A 22,040-nucleotide genomic window follows, 5' to 3' on the forward strand; every position below is an offset into this window, starting at 1 on the left:
TGTTGTTGTTGTTCAGTCACTAAGTCCTGTCTGGCTCTTTGCAACCCAATGGATTGCAGCACACCAGGCTTCCCTGTCCTTCACTCTCTTCTTGAGTTTGCTCAAAACTCATGTCCATTGAATCAGTGATGCCATCCAACCATCTCATCCTCTGTCATCCCCTTCTCCTCCTGCCCCCAATCTTTCCCAGCATCAGAGTCTTTTCTGATAAGTCCACTCTTCACATCAGCTGACCAAAATATTGGAGCTTCAACTTCAGCAACAGTCCTTCCAATGAATATTCAGGGCTGATTTCCTGAATGAGTTGAGTCCTACTTTACCAGCTGAGCCACCAGGGAAGCCCTAAGTAAACAAAGGAAGATCCTTAACTCCCTGGGGCAGGCTTGGAATCTGACAGTGTAACCAACATCAAAGAACCCTGGAAGGATGGGCAGGTGTGGTCTCCCTGGGTATCATTTTATGACTCAAGGCTCTGAGGGACACTTCTTTAAATGCATCTGTAGCTTCATTGGTCTTTCACTGGCAGAGAGGCATATGTATCTTTCAGAGAAACATCCTTGGACACGATGCTTTAACTTCTCTCACCCCTTCCCCTGAGCCTGCTTCAGCTCTGTGCATTGCAGGAGTGAGAGAAAGATTTATCACATCAGCACAATCCCATTATCAGTTGAGAGCTGCCCTGGGGTTTGCAGGATTCCTAAATAGAAACTGGCAAGTACACAGACATAGCACTGAGAGCAAACACAGATTGCATGTTTGTGTAAAACAGCTCATCCTTGACACACCAAGGTCATTTCCAAGTAGAAAGCTCTAGGTCAGCACTACCCAAAAAGTTTTATGCAGCAATGAAATCTGTAATCTACACGTCCGACACAGCAGCCACTAGCCACACATGGTATTGAGCACTTGACATGTGGCCACTGGGATTGAGGAAATCAATCATATTTCATTTCAAATAATTTAAATGCAAATAGCCACATGTGCCTATGGTATTGCATAGGTCAACTCTAGATAGTTCTGTTTATAAAATGTTTATACCTCTTGTAAAATAAAAACTAGTCAGGGGACTTCCCTGGTAGTCCAGTGGCTGAGGCTCCATATTCCCAATGCAGGGGTACCTGGGTTTCCTTCCCAGTCAGGAAACTAGATCCTCCATGCTGCAATTAAGACTGAACACAGCCAAATAAATAAATAAATTTTTTTAAAAAATAAACTAGCCAAGGATCCCTTTGAGAAAACTTACTCATGGAATAAGCTACTGTTAGAACCTATTTACTCATAATATAGGAAAACTTCCCAGAATCCAATGGATGAAAAAATATTATAGACTGATTTACCAAGCATGTAGCAAGTTGGAGATATTTCTATGGAAATCATTTGGCATCATTCTCCAGAGTTTAAAACTTAAAGTTCAATTGTATTCTACATGCAACCCCCCCCAACTCCTACAATAACCACAAGAATATGATTCTTATAGCAGGCAGATGGCAAATATTCATTATACCTCAATATGCTATCTTTCTCAATATTGAACTATTTGATGTCAGTATTTACTTAATGCCTACAGAATGCTAGATTCTATAAATGTTACAAAAGGCATAAAGGACATAATATTTGCTTTGTCCCAGGATCCAAATTCTGTGGCAATTTAAGGAAAGCAAACCATGAAGTGAAAAATACAGAATTCACTCATCAAACACCTCTGCTTAAAGGGTCTCATGAAAACTCTGGTCTTTCTTCTTTCTCATTCAGGGATGGTGGCGGGAGACAGAATCATGTTTACAGGAAGTAAAGAAGTCTTGATAACAAACAAAGAGTCTCATTTTTAAGCAGTTGTATTGGCAATTAATGTTTCTCATTAAAAACATTTAATGTTTCTCATTAAAAGTTCTCTCAGGAAAGTGATAGCAATATTCATGGCTTTCTGAAATTTTGCACTTTCAGTTTCACCCTTCAAGAACATAGGTGACCAATTCCCTCACATTATGGACACAGTCTTATAAGAGGTATTTTTTTCAGGATCCTCTAAGTAGTGGTGATATTCAAAGTATTTGACAACCTGAAAGATTGAAAGCAGGATGAGAAGGGGATGACAAGATGAGATGGTTGGATGGCATCACCGACTCAATGGACATGAGTTTGAGCAAGTTCCAGGAGTTTGTGATGGACAGGGAAGCATGGCCATGCTGCAGCCCTTGGGGTTGCAAACAGTCAGACATGACTGAGCAACCGAACTGAACTGAAAGCAGGAAAGCCACCCAATCAGAATGGACAGGGTAGATGAGCCAACCAATCAGAATGGTTAGTCTAGGTACGCCAACAAATCAGAATGCATAGTGCATGGGAACCACCCAATCAGAAAGGTATTGTATGTACATCAACCAATCAGAATGGATGATATATGGGAACCAGCCAATCAGAACAGGTACAGAGCAGAACACAGTCCCATGTTGTGCCAGCAAATCTCCCTTGAGTTAGTCATCAATTCATAGAAGAGGGTCTAGGGTAGGGGCTGAATGTAATTTAAGATTTTAAAAAGTATTTTATATCATGATAATATACAGATACACATCATTTTATTATGCTTTGCTTTATTGTGCTTCATAGATATTGCATTTACAAACTGAAGATTTGTGACACCCAGCAGAAGTCTATCAGTGCCATTTTTCCAGCAGCCTTTGCTCACTTCCTGTCTCTGTGTCACAGTCTGGTAATTCTCACAGTATTTCAAACTTTCATTACACTTGCTGCGGTTGTGGATGCAAAACGTTGCCTGCCGTATCAGCAAACAAAGGATGCCGTGGCCATCAAGCCAACAGCCACTGCAGTCGGCCCGAAGGTGAGCCCTGAGGGGACTCAGGATAGGAAAGAACACGATCCTGGCTCCAGACAGCTGAGGTGCACAGAATAGGAATGATTTCAGCAAGCACAGGCTCTTGTATCTCCCCATATATAGAAAAACACTGAATTGCTTAACTTGAGATGTCTGGTTTTCTTTAATTAACAGTCATCTTTTGATGACTATCTGGTCATTGTTGCAAAAACTCTTACATATCCTGTCTCTTCCCTTACTTCTTGGGAGTAATCCCTCGGAGCTCACTAGGAGTCTGCCTTCCAGGCTTGATGTCTTTAGAAAATTTTCCAAATAAAAAAATTCTCAGTTTTTAGGTTGGGCAGTTTTTTTCAATTGATAACCTGTGATCAGTGATTTCTGATGTGACTCTTACAGAAAGTTTGCAACTCACTGACCACTCAGATGGTGGCAAGCATTTTTTAGCAAGAAAATATTTTTTTAATTAAGATGTGTGCATTGTTCTTTTAGACATAACACAAAGGCACATTTAATAGACTACAGTATATGTAAATATAACTTTCACACGCTCTGGGAATCAAAAAAAAAAAAAAATTGTGTGACTTGCTCTACTGCTGTGGTCTGGAACCAAACCTACAACATTTCTGAGGTCTGCCTGTACAGACTTCTTTGTGGATGGATTAGCACACAGGAGTGTATGATAAAAAACATCATCATCACAATGTATTTGTGTCTTTTACCAGGTAACTCTAAGGAATTTACTAAAATCCTAACACTTCTGAAAAGTCAAATTCTATCTTGACAATAGCATGGTTCGGTCTGGGGGGCGCAGGGCAGTTACTAATTGCTAGCCATCATAGTAATCTGCATCAACCAGCGCAGAGCTCAGTCAAATCATAGTCCAACCTCTACGTTAAATATGAAGAGATGGGGTTGTCAGCAAAATACACTGAGAATCTCTACATGAAAAATGAAAAAAGAATTTTTAATAGAGGTCTCCTGTTTTGTTTCTTGGAAAATGCTTGATTCTTAAACTCTATGATTATTTAAACCATTTAAACAGTAAAGAGTTAAGAAGAACAATAAAAGGTTTTTTGGTGTCTTCCCTTTTATTTATGAAAGAATGTATTGCCCATATCCAGTTTTTTCATAGCTGGAGATACATCCCCCAAACAGCAAAATCCACATCTAACTCATCTGAGGACGTGAGAAAAAGATTGATAAGGGAGCAGATAAAAATGAATGTCTTCATGTCAATATCCAATAATAAGATATTTCTCAAGGTGCACTTCTGCTTTAGAATGTAATATTATTTATAACCTACAACTTAGGATTTTTCTGGGCAATTTCACTCATCTAATGGATCCTAATGTTTAATCCTCTTTTTTTCCACAGATAATATGCAATAATAACCATATAGTAAACATACATAAATATTATCTTCAAGAGACTGTAGATAATAAAGATGTCTTCAACGTCACAATGGGATGTAGACATATCTGCCATGTGCTGGGTTAGCAAGCAGGAGTGTTGAGTGATGAGAAGCATTATCATAATGAATGTGCAACTTTTACTGAGTAACTATGGAATTCGCTGAAATCTTGAAATATTTTAAAAGCCAAATTCCACTTTAGAAGCTGGGAAAATGGATTCCTTCTCTCAAAATAAAATATCCATTCTGATGATGACAACATTGCTTCTTCCAGGTCATGCTGCAAAGTGGGAGCCCAGCATTAGAATGACAGCAGTGATGACATCACAGTAAGCAATGATGACGTCATGAGCAATGAGCTGTAGGTCCTCAGTCAGAGCCATGTGAAGCCAAAGGGATGTCTGTACTATACCAGAGTCACATTCCTGACCTTCTTAGGACTGGCCACGTAAAAGGAAACCTGTGGGTGATTTGCTGGGCCCAGCTGGCGGCGATCAGACTCCTGAAGACAAAGAAAAAAAGATGCATTGAGTTGCTTGAGATCACCATAAAAGGCACATTTGAGAAGAAAGCTCTACTCATCAGCAAAGGTAAAATGAGGATGCAGAAAGAAATACCAATTGTTAGCATGTGTCCTTCCTTTATGATTTTCAGTACAACACTCTAGACATTTCCCAAATTCAGGGCCTAAAGAGAGATCCAATTCAAAGAATCTAGAATGTGTATGAAGGCAAATTACAGCAAAAATTCACAATTTTGTTTTTTAATATTCCTAAATCTCACCATTATGTGAAAATATAGAATATTTTCAACCTTCTTTAAATAACACTCTCCTTCCTAAAGGAAAGAAGCAAAATTGATGAACTGACTCCATGTAGATCACCCATCTATCTCCTCAGACAGTTTTCCTGGCTCTTACATTCCCCTTCTGAAATGCACTCCCAAGCAGATCACTCACTCCTCCAAGGGGCCAATGCCTGTGGAAGAGTAATTCCCTGTTAGAATACATGCAGTATATCTGTAGAAGAACATGATCTGAAAGGATACATGCATCCCAGTGTTTATTGCAGCACTGTTTACAATAGTCAGGATATGGAAGCAAACTAAATGTCCATCAACAGAAGAATGGATAAAGAAGAAGGTACATAATACAATGGAATATTACTCAGCCATTAAAAAGAATGAAATAATGCCATTTGCAGAACCATGGATGGACCTAGAGATTGTCATACTGAGTGAAATAAGTCAGACAGAGAAGGAGAAATATCATATGACATCCCTTATATGTGGAATCTAAAAGAAATGATACAAATGAACTTATAAAACAGAAGCAGACTCACAGACTTAGAGAACAAACTTATGGTTGCAGAGGAAAAGATAGGGGGAAGGGATAGCTAGGGCGTCTGGGATGGGCATGTACACACTGCTATGTTTAAAATGGATAACCAAAAAGGACCTACTGTATAGCACAGGGAACTCTGCTCAGTGTTATGTGGCAGCCTGGATGGGAGGATGGGTTGGGGGAGAATGGATACATGTATATGTATGGCTGAGTCCCTTCTCTGTTCGCCTGAAACTATCACTACATTGTTAATTGTCTACGCAGGTGGTGCTAGTGGTAAAGAACCCACTTGCCCATGCAGGAGACCTAAGAAATGCAGGTTCAATCCCTGGACCCAGAGGATCCCATGGAGAAGGAAGGGCATGGTCACCCACTCCAGTATTCTTGCCTGGAGAATCCCATGAACAGAGGAGCCTAGCAGGCTACAGTCCATAGGGTTGCAAAGAGTCGGACACGACTGAAGTGACTTAGCACACATGCATACACCAATGCAAAATAAAAAGGTTTAAAAAAATAAAAAATAAATTACATGCAGTGTATTTTCCTGCCCATCCTGAAGATATTGGCTCAGACTGCAGGGCCCTGGAGCTGCATTTAACATCTTAAATAATGTAACTGGCCACCATGAATAATTAAGGTCACAATGGAACTGCAGCGAGTCTTGGGGATGGCACCACTCTGACTCCCGGTCTTAATTCATTGATTCTCGGTCACACAAGGAGAACCTTGTGGCTGACGGGGGCTGCATCGTGCCACAAGGATGGTGCTTCTGTTGTGATGATGCCTGGGGTTTTGCTGTTGTTTGTCTTTTCCCCATGACATGGTTGCACCAACCAATGTTGTTTTCTAAATTTATCAAGAGTTTATTTCTGTTGGTCTCAGCACAGGAGAGATGAGCGGGGAAGACATAACCCAGGTTTCGAATTATTCATAAGCTCATCCCCCAAAACTAACAGACTTGGAAGGAAAGACAGAATTGCCTGAAATAACCAGAAAAAAATGGACTGCCAGTGAGTCAAGGAGAAGAAAAGGAGGATTGTTTGTTTTAAATATTCATCATGATGCGAAATATTTGCAAACCCCATGGTTTTGTATCAAAATAAAAGAAGCTTTCCTTTCTCATTGACTGCAATTTTCAGAAAGAAATTTCTGACTTTATCAGTTTTGTGCTAATGAATTAATGGACAGTGACACCTACATTAACTGTACCTCACCAACAGAAATTCTTGTCTGGAAAAGAACATCAGTGTTATATGTCTTAACTGGAGATTCAACCAGAATAGAAATAATCAGAAAGAAAAGTGTCGTGTTTTGATTAATGCAAATTTTGAAAATCAGTCTCGTTTTTACCTTCTGAGTCTTCCTAAAATTCAGTGCATGATCTGGGATTTCTACAGCCTAAAATCCTCTTTTATTCATTCATATTGAAAGCGTTGTGCCTTCGGACCCACATAAAACATGGGAGATTTAAAAAGTGTTCCCCAACTACGATGCCTCATGGTTATGGAGTACGTCAATGTCAGGCCACTTCCATGTGACCCCCCTCACAGCCCCCAACAAGCATCTTGAATCCTCTGTGCTCTGCAGCAAGCTCCCTGCAGTGGGGTCGTGAACACGGGTCATTTTGAACGCACAGATGTAAGTGAGTCTCCCAAACTCGGGGATGATGTCCCCTTAGGAACGATGCAATGCATGTCTGTTATGTTTTCACGCTGAGCCACAAATGAATTTTCCTCAAAGCAGATTGCCCAGGAGCGCAGTAAAAGTGTCCATTCTTCAGCCATATCTCCCAGAGATTCTGGCCCAGAAAGTCTGGAAGAGACTCAGGAGGGAGCATTTTAACAAGCCCCTGAAGTGCGTCTCTGTCCTGAGGACCACTGCTCGGTCCGCTGGTACCCAGACTAACGTGTTTCTAGGTGCCGGCTTCATCTCCACACTCAGCGAGCATTCCTCGGGACCCAGAATACGGGAGAAGCACTCCCCACTTCTTCCAGTTGTGGCAGTAATAAGGACTCTCTCTCTCAGCCCCTGGTAAAGAGTTCCAAGTTTGGGGGGACCCGGCAGGGCAGTGGGCTGAGAGGTGGGGATGAGCATGGGAGGTGCTCCAGGAGGCCACAGGGGGCCACTTCCCTTGATTTAAAAGCCTGCGACTCCCAGTGGACCTGACCTACATCAGCCATGGCCTCTGGTAGCTCCAGAGCACAGTGGCTGGCCTTATGTGGAGGCAACCTCCAGCCCACGGCCTGTCCCCAGTGACACTGCCGCAGAGCTGAGCCCTCCCTGCTTCTGAAGTCCTCAAGGACCATCACCACTGAAAGAATTGGAGGCACCTGGGGATCTGAAAAAAGGGCTTCCCCACAACAACTATGGCGACCTTCCCATGGCAGTGCGGGCCTCCGGTGTTCTGGACCTTAACAGGGAGGGTGTCGAAGGAGCGAGGGGCTGGTGCCATGGCAGATAGGGTTTTACCCCTTCCTGGACAAAGGAGCCTGGCAGGCTACAGTCCATGGGGTCGCAAAGAGTGGGACATGACTGAGCGACTGTCACTCACCCACTCACAGTATGAAGAGGGTTTCCCTGGTGGCTCAGACAGTAAAGAATCTGCCTGCAGTGTGGGAGACCCGGGTTCAATCCCTGGTTTGGGAAGACCCCATGGAGAAGGAAATGATGACCTACTCCAGTACTCTTGCCTGGAGAATTCCATGGACAGAGGAACCTGAGGTTAGTTCATGGGGTCGCAAAGAGTTGGACATGACTGAGTGACTAACACACACACACACACAAAGTATTAAGGAGCCAGGCTCCTGTTCAGTAATTGCTGAGCGTAAGGTGTAATTAAATTCACGCCTGGTGATGCACGATGAGGACACAGCATGTGGATGCTCTCAGCAGCCTGGGGATAGAGATACAGATGGTAGAACTCTGGGTGGGACTGAAGGGAGGGTGAGACTAACTCCCCAAACAGCCTGCTCCTCGGCACCTGTGCTCAACTCTGAGCAGGTGTGGTCTCAGACCCCAGGGCCTCCTCTCCTTGTAGCGGGGTCCACATGATGCCAGCAAGAGTGCTGCTGCCTCTTTAGTCACTCAGTCATGTCAGCTCTTTTGCAACCCCATGAACTGTAGCCTGCCAGGCTCCTCTGTCCATGGGATTCTCCAGGCAAGAATACTGGAGTGGGTTGCCATTTCCTTCTCTAGGGGATCTTCCTGATCCAGGGATGGAACCTGCATCTCCTGCACTAGCAGGCAGATTCTTTACCACTGAGCCACCTGGGAATCGCACGGTGTGCAGGCAGCATCGGTCCTGGAGAGCGGCCCAGTAAATCCCAGCCCAGTTCGGTTAACATGAATGTCTTGGGACTCTGAGCATATCATAAGTATTGCCCAGGGTGAAATGACAAAGTAGCCAAGTCAATCTTTGGCAACATCCCACTCTCCCCACCTACAAGGTCATTTCCATCTTAGGCAATAACCCCTTCAATCCAGCCACGTGTCAGAAACCCCTCCACTGGCTCTAAAATGCAGAGATGCCCAGGCTGCCCCACCACCAGCTGGACTGAGCCAGAAGATCCACGATGGGGGGGACCAGGAACCTGGGTACCCCAAAGGCCACACCGATGACTCTCCTATGCACTGCACCCAGGGCCCTTCAGGCTCCCCCTTCCCTGGATCATTTGAACAAGACAGTCTTGAGGAAGCCCTGAGGGACCAAAATTAGAAAGGAGCAAGATGACCATTTGACCTGGAATCATGCACCTGTCTTCAAGGACCCGAAACAAAACATTGCATACTCATCTACTCCGGTCAAATAGTATTTTTGTCCTGATTGTATTGTGGTGAGCAGTCTATAAGCACTCAGGCTCCTGGTGTCACTTTACTCGTGACAGCGTAATGCTGGGTGTTCTCCAGTAGAGGGAATTAGTGTTTAATGAGCAATCCAGAATGCCATGCCAGACTGCACGGAGTCCACGGCCTCCCACTACCTAAGACCTCCTGAAGATGTGGAGGGTAAGCAAGACATCAGCTGAGATGAGAAGACGGAGTGGGGAGAACACACACAGGTAGACTCATGAGATGCTGGTCTAGTCAAAGGCAAGATGGCCCTGCTCTGAGACCCGCTGACCCAGGGCAGGAGCCTCAGCTGCTCTCACATACACGGCCTATCTCAATCCATGGGACAGGCATCTGACCCAACCAGCTCTGTGGTGAGGAGCCCGGGCCACACTTTTGCTGCAGGCTGACTCACAACCTGAGATCTCTCCGTTTAACTCACAGGCTGCTCAGGACCTGAGCCTAGCTCAGATTTTCCTTACAATTGTGTCATCCATAGTCAACCACCCTGAAGTCTAACCAGCCAGCTCTTGGGCAGGAATCTCACTGGTCACTTACTCTGGGCCCCTGGGGTGGGTGGCGACCCCCCGACAGCAGCACAGACAGCAGAGTGAACAAACTGACTCACAGGGAGGCCCAGGGAGAGGAGGGCAGGACAGAAGGACAAGGGACGGGGCTCTGACTCTCAGCTGCCTGTCCTGGGCCCTCCAGGGAGCAGGGGTCACTGCACAGGGAGAAAAGTTACAAGGAAAGAAATCACAGTGTACTGTCCTTGCTCTGTGGCCTAAGAAGTTCTGAGGAGGGTCCCCACCCCAGCAGAGTGGGCGACGTGGCCACACAGACCAGCTGCAGGCCTGGCTGTGGCAAGTTCTAAAGGAACCTCTCACTAAGGGTGGCCTGGACCTGCTCCTACAAGCTGTGGCTTGACCACCTGGTGGGTCTCCAGGGGCCAGATGACCACATGCAGGACTGTGTCCTCTTTGGAACTAGGACATGGGAGGGAACTACTGAAGGCCCAGGCCTTTCCTCTATGGACCCTCTTCTTCCCGCCCTCCTCCTCTTTTGATTAAGTTGGAGTACAAGAGTGTCATGCTCGTTTCAGGTGTCCAGCAAAGTGATTCACCTGTACATATACTTTTTCAGATTCTTTTTATAGATTATCTTACCCTCATAGGTTATTACAAAATATTGAATATAGTTCCCTGTGTTCTACAGTAGGTCCTTGTTGGTTATCTATATAGAGTGATGTGTATCTGTTAATCCCAAACTCCTAATTTATCCCTCCTCTCACTTTCCCCTTTAGTAACCATAATTTCGTTTTCTATGTCTGCAAGTCTGTTTTGTAAATAAGTTGATTTGTATCACTTTGTAGATTCCATATAGTTGCGATATCATATGATATTTGTCTGTTCCCTCCCTCCTTTAGGGCTTCTGTGGTGGCCCAGTTGTAAAGAATTACCTGCAAAGCAGGAGACCAGAGTTTGATCCCTGGGTCAGGGAGTTCCCCTGGAGAAGGGAATAGCTACCACTCCAATATTATTGCCTGGAAACTTCCATGGACAGAGGAGCCTAATGGGCTACAGTCCATGGGGTCGCAAAGAGTCTGACACGACTGAGCAACTAACACAATTCTTCCCTCCTTTAAGGGCCTCACAGGAAGCATAATCCACGGTACACCTCACGTCCAGGTTTCCCAAATGGGCAATGAGGACACAGTGCCTGGACCCACACCTGCAAGGCACCTTTTGCCTAAGGATCAAAGATGGACCTTTTCAGAAATGTGTTTGTCCTAAGTTCCCCCGCTTAGAAAAATCCAGCTATTTAAAAACCCTTTGTCAGTTTCTAGCTCAGGCAAAAATAGCTCATCTTCCTTGCATCCTTTTTGATCCTTAAGAAACCTGGTCCTCTGGCTGAGGTGCCCTGCTTGCCTAGAAACCTTACAAACACTTCAAGAAGCGTGGGGGTGTGTTACCAGCCCCCAGGGCCCAGCACCTCGATGGCCACTGTTCTTTTTCCACCAATAGATTATCTAACTGGTTACACGTTTAAGAAGAAGAAACATCCTAAATTTCTCTCCCTGTATATTTTTTTCATCATATGTATTTTTCATCGCAGTACCATTAACTTACAATGTTTCAGGTGCACAGTAAGGTGATTCAATTATACATATACACATATATTATTTTTCAGATTATTTTCCATTGCAGGTTATTATAAGATATTGACTATGGTTCCCTGTGCTATACAGTAAATCTTTGTTGCTTGTTGTGCATCTATTTTTTTTATTGGAATCTAGCATTTCATTCATACTAAGTCAAATAAGTGAAGTCAAAATGTCATAAATTTTTTAGTTAGGCAAAAATTCATAAGTTTTCTAAGATATATATTATACATACTATTTATATGTGTACGAAAAAGCTTTTCTACTGTGCTTGAGAAAGAACATCAAAAAAAAAAAAAAGGAAGAGATGGAGAAATTGGAAAACATACTAAATGAAATGTCTCCCTGTATATTTTCAAAACAACGCTTTGAACTGAGTGTCCCCTCAGAGCTCTGAATGCCATCCTCCTGTATACAAGCACACCCATAGTCCCCCTTTCTCTTCATTTATATCAGGGATATGGGACACGACCCACTTCTGTATCTCCTCCCCGCTGCCCCATCCTCCATCCCAGACCTGAGCCCTGTGACTTCTCTGGTGGAAAGACACATGCCATGTAACCACAGGAAGGCCACTGAAGTAATGACCAGCTTAAATGTGTCCTTGGGATGACCATGCTTGACACTGAGGGAGAGCCCCTTCATCAGCACGCAGTGCCCACTCAGGTCTGGTCGTGGGGTCTGGACAGGAAACGCCCATCACAGCTTGGCAATTGCTCCCTTTCACCCACCACTTCTTAAGTCAAGAGACACTGGCCCTTCAAAGGGGAAACTGTTGCATTGCTACAGACAATAGATGCATGTGCCCACAGGAGCAGCTTGATGGGAAGAGTTTTACCTCTCTATTCCCTGCCACCCAGCCTGAGGCAGTAGCTCAAACTCATACCAGGAGCTCACAATTTGTCACGCAGGTCCATCTGCTTCTGTGCCTCGAACCCCTCATACATCTTCCTGCCTGGCTACCTTAGTTGCTGCTAACAGCATCATTTAGCTCCTCTCTATACGTGGCTAAACATCCATCAAGGTCCCCTTCCCTGCACAGGCCTGGGAGGCACATGTCTCTGGCAAGATGTACGTATGGAGCTGGGTCTCAACTGCAGGGAGGCATATTACAGCCGGCAGCCAGCTGGAAGCTGAAGTGAACATCAATGCCAGGAGAGAAGGATGGGGCTTCGAAGGCATGCACTCAGCAGTAGCACCTCAGGCAGGTACCAACTCCGAGGCCAGAGAGAGCTAAGGCTATGTGATCCATAAGCTGTTGGAGCCCCAAGCTGCGAGTCTGGCTTCCCCAAAATCTAGCAGAGGAGAACACCCATTGGGGATACTAGGGCAGAATCGCATCTAAGTTCTTCTCCTTTGAAGATGCACAAGTTAGAAAATGGCCCTGGTTAGACACACATTTGTATTTTGTTTGTTGTTTGAAGTAATTTTTACTAGGCTATAGTTGCTTTACAATGCTGTGTTAATTGCTGTTGTACAGCAAAGTGAAGCAGCCATGCATATACATACGTGTCTGTATTCAGTTGCTCAGTCATGTCTGACTCTTTGCAGCCCTATGGACTGTAATTTCCCAAGCTAGAATACTGGAGCGGGTAGCCATTTCCTTCTCCTGGGGATCTTTTCAACTCAGGGATCGAACCCATATATCCTATGTCTCCTGCATTGGCAGGCAGATTCTCTACCACTGAGCCACCTGAGAAGCCCACATATACATACATCCCCTCTTTTTTGGATTTCCTTCCCATTTAGGTCACCATAGAGCACCGAGTAGAGCTCCCTCAGCTGTACAGTAGGTTCTCATTAGTTGTCTGTTTTACACATAGTATGAATAGAATATATATATTAATCCAGATTCAGAGAACAACCTATGGACACCAAGGAGGGAAGAGGGGGTGGGATGAATTGGGAGATCAGGATTGACATATACACATTTGTTTAATATAATTTTTGGATATAAAGAACCATACATCCTGCATATGAACTCTAATTCATTCGAGTAATAAGCAATGTTGGCTCAGTGTCAGAAAATGATGAACTGTGTCTCCACGGCTCCTCATGGATGGTTTCCCTTATGTTAATGTCCCTTGGAAGGGCAGTGCCCATCAAAAGTTGCCTAGCAACCAGAAATACCTGCAGTCAATTGTGCTCTTCCCTCACTGTTTACAATAGCTAGGACATGGAAGCAACCTAGATGTCCATTGGCAGATGAACGGATAAGGAAGTTGTGGTACATATACACAATGGAGTATTACTTAGCTATAAAAAGGAACATGTTTGAGTCAGTTCTAATGAGGTGGATGAAATTGGAGCATATTATACAGAATGAAGTAAGTCAGAAAGAGAAACACAAATACTATATATCAATGCATATATATGGAGTTTAGAAAGATGGAAACAATGATCTTATGTGCAAGGTAGCAAAGCAGAACAGACTTTTGGACTCTGTGGGGGAAGGTGAGGGTGGGATGATTTGAGAGAACAGTATTGAAACATGTATATTACTATATGTAAAATAGATGACCAGTGCAAGTTCAATGAATGAAGCAGCACACTCAAAACCAGTGCTCTGGGACAACCCAGAGAGAAAGGGTGGGGAGGGAGGTGGGCAGGAGTTCAGGATGGGGGGGCATATGTGTACTGGTGGCTGATTCAGTCGATATATGCCAAAGCCATCACAATATTGTAAAGTAATTACCCTCCAGTTAAAATAAATATTTTTGAAAAACATATGAGAAAAAATAAAATTTTTTAAAAAATCATGCTCTTCCTGGTGCCCCAGGCTCACACATCCGTCTGCACATCCCACATCTCTGTGTGGACGTCTAACAGACTCCTCAATATTACCAGTCAACAATTACACTTTGGTCTTTTCCCAAAAACCCTGCTCCACAGGGAGAGATACTACGTGTTCTGGTCCCATTCCCCAATACTGTCCCATTGATTCAGAGGTGGGCAAATGCCATATTTGTCCATGGTGAATATAACATAATAGCCTGCCATGAGGCAAAGCTGTTTAATGGCAAAAAAAAAAAAAAGTCCAAAAGGGGGAGAAGGTCTGAATCACCTGATGAGGTTGCCTACTGCTGCATTGCTCTGGAACACTGGCTTCAGAGGACTTGGCATGGAGGGAAGCCGGCTCTGCAACAGAAAGAAGATGTTTTTAGAGTCAGAAGTGACCCAAACCCCACTGCCTATTCTAACAACTCTGACGCATAAAGAAATACTTTTATGTAGTATCCTGGCATCAATCATTCCTAACCACAAACGGCTTTTTTAAAGTTTACTTGATGGGACATGTTTTTAGAGATTTATCTTTCTAATGAAATAAAAATATAGCAAAAGGACTCAAAATCAACTCCTTTCTTGAGAAGTTAGTCGCATTCAGAAACAAGACGAATCCATAGCTTTAACATCTGATGGAGGGAAATAGACACAGTGGGAAAAGGGGGCCAGAGAGATTCAGTTTGGGCCACAATTTTGGTCAAGGGACTTGATTCATTGCTCTAAATACTAATGAGTAAATATTCTATCACAGGAAATTTTGCAAGAGACTATGATGGGATTATTCGAGGAAACTGTCCATGCTTGGTGATATTCCTTTGAATCTGAAGCATACAATTTGGAAAGTACATAGGAGGGAGGCACAAAAGAACGGGAAGAAAAGAGCTACCAAGAATAGAGTCCCAGTCTTAGTGGAGAAAACAGTTTTGAGCATCTCTGCAAGAATCGATTAACCAAAAATCTTCCTGTGGAATTTGATTTGCGGGCAAATTGTTAGGGCCAGCCCCCAACTTCTAAGGGGTAATTTGTACAGTCTGTCTCTCAACTGCTTTGAAAAGGATCTTGGTTCAGGTCCTACCTGTGCCCTTCACTAGTGACAGTGGCTTCAAAGAACCCAATATGACTATCAAATTGAAAAGGAAAGATTTCTTGCTGAATTTCAGATTTAACTGAAGTTTTGGGGAAGTAACTCCAATGTATAAAAGTGCCTCCTCACATACTTTAAGGTAGAATAATTTAAAAAAATTTTTGAACAAAATTATTTTTAAAAACAAATTTTCACCTCAATTTCTTTTAACTTTAGATAAACAGGTGGATTTTTACTGTTATTGTCTCCTAGAATATTTCTAGTTCTGGAATGACTTCTTCTAAAAATTACACCCCAAATAATGACCGCCAAGAGCTAAGCAGATGCCTTCAGAAATGGTGTTCGGTGGGCCAGCTCCTCCTCTGACATTCTCCCTGTCCAAACCCAGCCACTCACGTGTGGTCCTTGACTCATCTGAAAGGTAGCCATAGTTTTCATTTGCACTCTTCAACTTTGTCCCAGCAGTGTCTTTGCTTGTCTTCACAGTTGCAGATTTCCTAGAATTAGACCATTTGAAAAAGCCAATGTTCATCAGCAATAGATGTTCGGGTCTCACTGCCCACCCAGTGCATTCACACACAAAGAACTTAACGCAAGGCTGAAGTTCAGGCCCTGGATCCTGGAGGGCGGCCAGCATCAGGATGGACTTTCATACCCACCAGGATGGCTATGTAGACTCCTGTATGCTCACACACTCCCCTTCTGGGAAGAAATGGAACTTTATCATGACAGGTCCATTAACGCCAATCCCCACATGGTTGATACTCAACTCTCAGAAACCAGTGACTAAATAAAGCAGGATTGGCCAGCTGTGACCCACAGACCAAATCTGGGCCCCCATCTGTTTCTATAAATGGAATTTTATTGGAACTCGTCTGCTTCCATATTGTCTATGGCTGCTTTCCTGTTAGAGCAACAGAGTTGAGTAGCTGTGACAGAAAGCATGTGGCCCACAAAACCAAAGAGATTTACTATGGCCCTTCATAGAAAAAGTCTGCCTCTGAAATAAAGCAAAAATTGGTACAGCTTCCCAGGGGAAGGAAGTTTGGCAGTAGATATCCAAAGATTTTAAAATATTTATGCTTTACCACTAAGAATTGATTATCAAGCAAGGGAAATAAGCAAGGGTATGTGCAAATATTTACCTGAAAGGATGTCCATTCATGAGCTAATGATGATTACATACAACTTCCTTCATCACATGTAGCCAGAAGATATTTTAAATTGTAGCATTACACGTATTAAAATTGTCTAATAAGATACTGAAAGCTGGATGTGGTTTTAACACTCCCAACAAAACCACCACTGTCTAGAAATCCCTCCCTTGACTGCATTTATAATTATGTAAATATTGCAGACATTTAAACTGGTTATTATAAGTCCTTGATGTAGTTATCTTAAAAATGCTTGCAGCTATATATGGACAGCTGTGAGAAAGGCAGGAATGTTTCCATCCCTCCCCTGGGGGGGTGAGCAGTGAACACTCCTAACCTGTCTGCCTAGTCAGCTTCATTGCCTTAAGCAACCCAGCTGGTCTCTCTGTCTCCACTGCCCTGGAAGTTCCAGTAGGACCTCTGCCTGATTCTTAAAATGGTCCTCAGATCCCTGCTGCTGCTGCTAAGTCGCTTCAGTCGTGTCCAACTCTGTGCGACCCCATGGACTGCAGCCCACCAGGCTCCCCCGTCCCTGGGATTCTCCAGGCAAGAACACCTCAGAACCCTAGCCATGACTTAAAGCAAGAGGGCACCAGTCATGGTACAGAGTGTCCTCTTGTGGAAAGAGTGGCGAATGCCAGACACCAAGTAAAAATCTACTCCATTTTCCTAAGTGAGTAAGTCAAACACAGGCAGTAGGAACCCACCTATTTTATTCTACAGTTAATATCGCCCTATGAGTTGGTGATTGGCATACATGTTTTTCAGAGTTGTCCACATTTAGTGCCTTATTTTGAGTAATATAGTCCTAAAATCCCAGAGCTGTGTGTGTTGGTTGATTTTCATTTGTTTTTATTTTCAGAAAATTGTGATCTCAGACTTACCTTATTTGACTCTGATAACTGGATTCTGCAAAAATAGAAATAAAAGGAACAAAATTACATTAGCAAAATCAGGGTAGTTATTCTGAAAATAAAATCACATCAATTTTTATAGGCCCCTCATTTTAAACATTCACATTACTGAGTGTTTGTGATCCAACAGGTATTTAGTACCCTGACAGTGAACTACCAAATGACTTCAAACATAAGGAAAGTAGAATTCACTGTTCACTATCATAAATAGATATATTTATGATATTTGGGTACCTGAAATACAGTAGGGGCCGAGTATGTACTTAGTGAGTACTGAATCTGATTCCTGAGGTTATAGAGACTGCATTAGTTCACCATGAGGACTCTGTGTTCCCAGTCTCTGCTGTCGATCATTCAGTGCTTACCTGTCCAGACAGCATGCCAGTGCTATGCAAGGTGTTATTTCATTTAATCGTTACAACAATCCAAGAGGTAAGTGTTAGCATTATCATATTTTTAACAAACTAGATACTATTGCACAAGGGTAACTATGTTTTTAACAGATAAGAAATTATATTGCTTAAGCATTATAGTTCTTCATTCTAAAATACGTTTTCAGTTAATATGTACCAATAGTATCAATTCACACAGTTCTGCCCACCCCTCAAAAGCTCTTGTTACAATGCTAGTGTTTTTAGTCAATGGATTCTTGGGCTGGAAGTAATCTAGCATTTCAACATGGAGAGCAGCACAGCCCCCACAATAGACCCAGCCCACCTGGCTCTAAAACCAGTGTGCTTTGCATCTTCACCTTCCTGTCTACTGCCCCTATGCATCTTGCTTTATCGCGATCCAAAAAATATTCATTTTCCTTGTTTTTTGGATAATGTTCTCACTTATTTTCAGTTCTAACAACATTACTGATTGACACCTCAAATTGAACCTCAGAAGGAATCTTATTTGAGTTGAAAGGAAGAGATTGGTCTCCCCGTGGTGATAGAGGATGTTGTGTTCCAGTCAGGTTCAGTCTGAAGGACAGGGACCCCTGGTCCCACTGCTCTAGAAGCATGGATTCCCAAAGCCTCCAGGCCATGCTGAGTGGGGTCCCCAGCCATCCTCAGTCAGTCCCCAGAAACCAGGAAGAGCACTGAGAATTCTTCAGGCACCAAAAAAGTGGAGCACCAGGAAATAACTTTTTTGTTTTTATTTACTTATTTTTTTGGCCACACCATGTGGCATGAAGATCTTAGTTCCCCAAGCAGGGATTGAACCTGTGCCACCTGCATTGGGAGCATGGAGTCTTAACCACTGGACCATCAGGGAAGTTTCCTGAAAATACTTTTTAAAATCCTGGAATTTTAACAGTTTTAAGCATGGAAATAATTATCATGTGGAAGTCCAAGACTTTGCTGGATCCTCTACGTTTATGTCAAGGTGAAGTGTAGTGTCCATTGTGAATCAGCTTTTCAGAGATAAATAAAAGATAAACTCTAGGACAGATCACATAAACTTTTATTATGTTAATTTCTTTAATTCTCCTAACCAATCTCTGGGCTTCCATGATGGTTCAATGGTAAAGAATCTACCTGTAAAGAGAGAGACGTGAGTTTGATCCCTGGGTCGGGAAAATCCCCTGGAGGAAGAAATGGCAACTTACTCCAGTATTTTTGTCTGGGAAATCCCACGGACAGAGGAGCCTGGTGGGCTACAGTCCATGAGGTCACAAAAAATCAGACATGACTTAGCAACAACAACAGCAACAACCAATCTCTAGGACAGGACTTATCCTCATTTTGTAAATGAGGAAGCTAAGAATCAGAGGATCTCTGGGTGCACAACCCATGTGGACCAGACCTTCTTATTAGGCTGGTGTGGAGCAGACAAAAGCCTAGGAGATTCAGAAGTCCAAATAACCAGAATGTTCTTCAACCATACCACAATAGCTAATGTCAAAAATAATCATCTGAAGGCAACAAGCAATCCTTGTCTGTTTTGAATTAAAATTTGTTATCCATAGTTTTCATTAAAATTCAGTGGGGTTAATAATGGATCTGTGACATACAGGATAACTCCCAAGGAAAAACAAATTTCCATCAAATATGGGTCAACAGGGGTTCACTACTTTTCATTTCTGTTTCTTGGAGAATAAAAGTATGTTGTTGTTTAGTTGCTAAGTCCAACTCTTTTGCAACCCCATAGACGGTAGCCTGCCAGGTCCTCTGTCCATGGAATTCTCCAGGCAAGAATACTGGAGTGGGTTGCCATTTCTTTCTCCAGGGGATCTTCCGAACCCAGGGATCGAACCCGTGTCTCCTGCATTGGCAGGTGACTGAGCCACCACAGAAGTCTGAATAGAGGTATAGCACAGAGGTAATTCTCCAAGGACAAACTAAACCCAACAGGAGCTAAGTCTAGGCAAGTAGCCCAGTTAGGCAGGACAATGCACGTCACGTGAAATATCGCACTAAGAGAGCTAGTCCAAGTAAAAGAGGTAGATAACATGGTGCCTGGCAGACATGCAGAAAGTGCTCATCAAATCATATAGTGCTAGTAAAATTAAAAGTACAATTAAACTGACATGTAGCCAAACATCAAAACTCTGACTTTAAGAAAAAAAATTCAAATAAGAGTAGATGGAGGTTTTAGGAGAGAAAGAAAGACAAAGACGGACACACACTCAACACTTGGGTAGTCCTGAGTGGCACCTTGAGGTATCCCTTGGGTAGTCCTGAGTCCATACAACAAAGTGCCTGTGGTTTCCAAAACCATGAACTTACTCCCACCCTAACACTGATAAACTCACCCTGAGGTTGAGCCTGCCCCCAGACAAGGCCACTGCCTTCACATATCTTGGAGTATCTCAAAAGACTTCATTTAGAAGATGTGTACTTATATTTATTAATTTTATTTGTACTATTTTTGTTAACAAAAGACCATGTTTTTCTTTCTATCACTGCATTGATATTCACCTAGAAAAAGAGAGTCAGAATCCTACAAACTAGCAAATAATCTTTTGATGTGCTCAGATAGGTAGATATTATTTTAGAAAGAAAAAAAGGCATAGCATCTGAATGACACATCAAAATAGCCTTATATCCTTGCAAATAATAAAGTAGGAAATGGCAACCCACTCCAGTCTTGCCTAGAAAATTCCATGGACACGGGGACCTGGCAGGCTGCAGTCCATGGGGTCTCAAAGAGTCGGACATGACTGAGCACACACGCCTTGCAAATAAACACACAACCATCTCTTAACCTTCTCAGGGTGTGAAGATCTGTCTTCTTTGAGGGGTTGGCTCAGGCTTCCTTCCATGAGAAAGTCCTTTCCTTCTCTACTAATTTCATGCATTTCCTTTCAAGGACTCTAAAAGCCAATGTATCTTTTGAAAGAGCAGATGAGCTAATGAACTACAAATCCTTGTACCAAAAATTTAAAAACACATACAAATCTATGTGAACAAAAGTAAATTACCTTCTTTCTCTGTCCTGGAGACACAGCAGCAGAATATTATAATCAGAACAATGATCAGGATCAAAAGCAATGACAATGACACAGCAAGTAGAACTATGGCCCAGGTAGGCAATGATGTACCTGGTTTATCAATACTGTCTATAAGGTAGAAAGGAGAAAAAAATATATTTTAGTGATGCTTGCCATTGTCAAGGGTATGTAATCACTGAATCTGCCACACCATAAATTAGAATACATTTTCCGACAATATTGTAACTATTGGATCTGCTACAGCCAGATGTCAAAGGCCAAGTTCCCTTCAGTGTGATTAAATATTCAATGTTCTACAGTATCTTCCATTACTTTCTCATCCATTTACTGCTACTAATAAATACCTGCCTAGTAACACAGTCCAAACATTCTCTGGTCAATGCCTCTAACATTCCTGAGAGGTGGATAAGCTAGGCTGTGCCACTCCCTAAGGTTGGAACACTGGTTTCCATGCTCTGATATCATTTACTTACTCAAGAAATGCTTATTGACCAGATACATGCCCAGGAGTAGGATTGCTGGATCAAAACTCTAATTTGAAAAGCAACAGGCACCCCTTTGTTCACAGCAGCACTATCCACAATAGCTAAGACTGGAAGAAAGCTAAATGTCTATCAACAGATGAATGGGTAAAGAAGATGTGGTACACAATGGAGTACTAGTCAACCACACACACAAAAAAAAAACCGAAATAATGCCACTGGCAGCAGCATGGGTGGACTTAGAGATTATCATACGAAGTGAAGTAAGCCAGAGAGAGAAAGACAAATATCATATGATATCACTTGTATGTGAAATCTCAACTACAACACAACTGAACATATTTACAAAATGGGAACAGACTGACAGCTTCAAACACAAACTTACAGTTACCAAAGGGGAAAGGGGGTGGAGGAGGGATGAATTAGGAGTTTGGGAATAGTGGATACAGACTATTACATATAGAATGAATAGACAATAAGGTTTACTATATAGTACAGGGAAATATAATCAAAATGCCCTGTGATAAACCATATACCACCTGATGTGAAGAACTGACTCATTGGAAAAGACCCTGATGCTGGGAAAGACTGAAGGCAGGAGGAGA

At 42.9% G+C, this 22,040-nt stretch overlaps 1 protein-coding gene across 5 annotated transcripts in view; it reads right to left on the reverse strand.

Moving 5' to 3' along the window:
* Nucleotides 1-2,574: 2,574 nt before the first annotated feature.
* Nucleotides 2,575-22,040, reverse strand: part of IGSF5 (immunoglobulin superfamily member 5) — a 54,026-nt gene continuing 34,560 nt past the window's right edge. For 3 of the 5 annotated variants that reach the window (XM_086315829.1, XM_086315841.1, XM_086315821.1), the window contains 5 exons: nucleotides 20,924-21,061; nucleotides 17,482-17,506; nucleotides 15,840-15,940; nucleotides 14,640-14,713; nucleotides 2,575-4,746 (listed from right to left, as the gene is read on the reverse strand). In XM_086315829.1, the coding sequence (XP_086171955.1) occupies nucleotides 4,651-4,746; nucleotides 14,640-14,713; nucleotides 15,840-15,940; nucleotides 17,482-17,506; nucleotides 20,924-21,061 (434 nt within the window). In that variant the 3' untranslated portion in view covers nucleotides 2,575-4,650. The remainder of the gene's footprint in view (nucleotides 4,747-14,639; nucleotides 14,714-15,839; nucleotides 15,941-17,481; nucleotides 17,507-20,923; nucleotides 21,062-22,040) is intronic. The other 2 variants (XM_086315852.1, XM_086315826.1) reach the window with 1 other exon arrangement.

Source organism: Bos grunniens, chromosome 1, assembly GCF_055505025.1.
Source record: "Bos grunniens cultivar Pamir isolate PY7600 chromosome 1, Bosgru_T2T1.0, whole genome shotgun sequence".
In the NCBI taxonomy this organism is placed as follows: domain Eukaryota; kingdom Metazoa; phylum Chordata; class Mammalia; order Artiodactyla; family Bovidae; genus Bos; species Bos grunniens.